Source organism: Colobus angolensis, unplaced genomic scaffold, assembly GCF_000951035.1.
Source record: "Colobus angolensis palliatus isolate OR3802 unplaced genomic scaffold, Cang.pa_1.0 Scaffold4, whole genome shotgun sequence".
Classification (NCBI taxonomy): domain Eukaryota; kingdom Metazoa; phylum Chordata; class Mammalia; order Primates; family Cercopithecidae; genus Colobus; species Colobus angolensis.
In genome coordinates this window covers 15,098,863-15,101,897 of record NW_012117376.1, presented here as the reverse complement: position 1 = coordinate 15,101,897, position 3,035 = coordinate 15,098,863, and the positions used below count along the sequence as shown (strand labels likewise).

Here is a 3,035-nt window from a genome sequence, read left to right as displayed (position 1 = left end):
AGGAGATCGAGACCATCCTGGCTAACATGGTGAAACCCCGTCTCTACTAAAAAATACAAAAAACTAGCTGGGCGAGGTGGCGGGCGTCTGTAGTCCCAGCTACTCAGGAGGCTGAGGCAGGAGAATGGTGTAAACCCAGGAGACGGAGCTTAGAGTGAGCTGAGATCCGGCCACTGCACTCCAGCCTGGGCGACAGAGCGAGACTCCCTCTCAAAAGAAAAGAAAAGAAAAGAAAAGAAAAGAAAAGAAAAGAAAAGAAAAGAAAAGAAAAGAAAAGAAAAGAAAAGAAAAGGAAAGAAAAGAAAACAGCCGGGCATTGTGGTGGGCGCCTATAATCCCAGCTACTTGAGAGGCTGAGGCAGGAGAATTGCTCGAACCCACGAGGCAGAGTTTGCAGTGAGCTGAGATATCACAAAAAAAAAAGAAAGAGAGGAGACATGGTGACTTGGGACTGCTAGGTGGAGTCAGGCACTATGGGGGCTGTTAGTGGGGTCGCAGCCATAAGGAGGCTGAAGGAGGAGTTTCGAGATTGAGAGAAAGTGAATTGGGCTCTGGGCAGACCCCAGTCACCCATCTACCAATTCATCCATCCAGGGTGCATGTCCTGGACCCATGAGTGGCAGGATACCCAGGAGTTTGGTCAGGCCTAACTTGGAGTATTTGGAGAGCTGGAATAGCAGGAGAGGTTAGGACAGATGGAGCTTGGTGTTCTCTACCCTCAGGGGCCAGGTCTTTTCTTCCCAATCCTGGAGGCTGTTCTGCCTCTCCTACCTCCCTCTCCAAAATATCCCTATTCTAGAAGTTAGGGACAAAAGTCCGTAGTCAGAAAACCATCTTTATCAACTAGCTGTGCACACACAGGCTCCACTCTGATTCCACTTCTGTAAGACCAGAAGAAAACCTACTTTGCAGGACAACAGTCATGGTAACATGAAGTGATATGTGATAGTCCCAGCACAGTGCCTGGCACGCACATGCAAAGTGTGTTTTAAAGGAAGTGACAAAGATGCTGAGGACCAAGAGCAGTAGTGATATGGGCCTTCCCTCCCCTACATACATCCTCTCCCTGCCGGCTTGCCCAGGCCCTGCTCCACTGACCTCTCTGCCCCTCTTTTTTCTCTGTCTTCCATGTAGAAACACTATGAGTTGTTCTCTACCATAGATGACATTGTGCTGACCATCCTTATGTGTGAGGTTCTCCTTGGCTGGCTCAATGGCTTCTGGATTTTCTGGAAGGTGAGAGCTGGAGCCCTTTGCTCCTACTCTCCCCTGGGGACTGCACACCACCCAGTCTGCCCCTGTACTCCTGGCTCTACAAACTGAGGGTGTGAGTATGTGTGTGTGTATAGACAGAGTGTGTTAGTTCTGAGATGTGTATGATGTGGCAGAAAGTAACTGGTGCTAGAAGTGCAACCTGCCTGGGCTCCAATTCCAATCCCTGCTCCAGCTTTCCCCAGCTCTGCAGTCTTGGACAAACCTGACTTCCTTATCTGAGAAATGGGGCTGAGAGCATGTACCTTAATTTACAGAGGTCAGCAGGGACCAGCACACTTTTTCTGTAATGGGCCGGATAAAAAAGATTTTAAGCTTCTCGGCTGTACAGTCTCTGTTACAATGACCCACCTCTGCCATGGCAGCACAAAAGCAACTCTGGACCGCACATAAATGAAGTGGGCATGGCTGTGTTCATGGACACCCAAATTGGAATTTCATGTAATTTCCACATGTTACAAAATCTGATTTTCCCTATTCACTTGCTTTACTCCTACTTACAGACTCGTTCAGATGTCTTCTCTTCCAGGAAGTCTTCCTGTCTCTCCCAGGATAGGTTAGGCGCTACTTTGTGTCTCCATGATGCTATGCACTTATTATTACTATTTTTTTTTTTTCATGGAGTTAAAATTTGCTGTTTATCCATCTCCCTCAGAATAGTCTGTGAGCCCAACAGGGCAGGCATCCTATATTCTCAGGAACTGATCTGGGTATGGCACACAACAGGAGCTACATACTGAATGGATCTACGGGTGGATCTGCAGACAGGCAGGCTTGTATCTCCTTGTGCATGTGAAGGTGCAGACTCAGTACGAGAGGCCAGCAGGACTTGTGCTTATTGGGTCCTCAATACATTTAAGAAGTTTTTTTTCCCATTAAATATAGTTTTCTTATTGGCTGCAGTGGCTCATGCCTGTAATCCCAACACTTTGGGAGACCGAGGTAAGAAGATCACTTGAAGCTAGGAGTTTGAGACAGACTGGCCAACATGGTGAAACCTTGTCTCTACTAAAAATACAAAAACTAGTTGGGCATGGTGGCAGGCACCTGTAATCCCAGCTACTTAGAGGCCGAGGCAGGAGAACCGCTTGATCCCAGGAGGCGGAGGTTGCAGTGAGCTGAGATTGCGCCACTGCACTCCAGTCTGGGCGACAGAGTGAGATTCTGTTTCCAAAAAAAGTTTTCTTTTTGAATATTTAATGCAGATACGTGCTGGTCAAAACTATATTGAAAGGTACAGATAGAATTCTTGCTTCTCTCTTGTCCCCTCATCCCCTTTCTCCCACCACTATCCTTTCTAGGTAATGTTTTTATATTTGTAGCCTCTTTTTTATTGTCTTCGTCCATTTAGTGTTGCTATAAAGGAATACCCGAGGTTGAATAACTTATAAAGAAAGGAGTTGTATTTGACTCTCAGTTCTGCAGGCTGTATGAGAAGCATGGTGCCAACATCTGCTTCTGGTGAGGGCTTCAGGCTGCTTCCACTCATGACAGAAGGTGAAGCATGTGCAGATCACATGGTGAGAGAGGAAACAAAAGAGAGAGTGAGAGGGGAGATGCCGGGCTCTTTTTTTTTTTTTTTTATTTTTAGTAGAGATAGGGTTTCACCATGTTAGCCAGGATGGTCTCGATCTCCTGGTCTTGTGATCCACCTGCCCCCCACCTCCCCGGGTTCACGCCATTCTCCTGCCTCAGCCTCCCAAGTAGCTGGAACTACAGGCGCCCGCCACCATGCCTGGCTAATTTTTTGTATTTTTAGTAGA

At 47.2% G+C, this 3,035-nt stretch overlaps 1 protein-coding gene across 1 annotated transcript in view; it reads left to right on the top strand.

Annotated features, from left to right (window-relative positions):
• CATSPER4 (cation channel, sperm associated 4) overlaps positions 1-3,035 on the top strand; it is a 12,713-nt gene that overhangs the window by 1,950 nt on the left and 7,728 nt on the right. Inside the window, exon 3 of the mRNA XM_011955599.1 lies at positions 1,135-1,236. Within this exon, the coding sequence (XP_011810989.1) occupies positions 1,135-1,236 (102 nt within the window). The remainder of the gene's footprint in view (positions 1-1,134; positions 1,237-3,035) is intronic.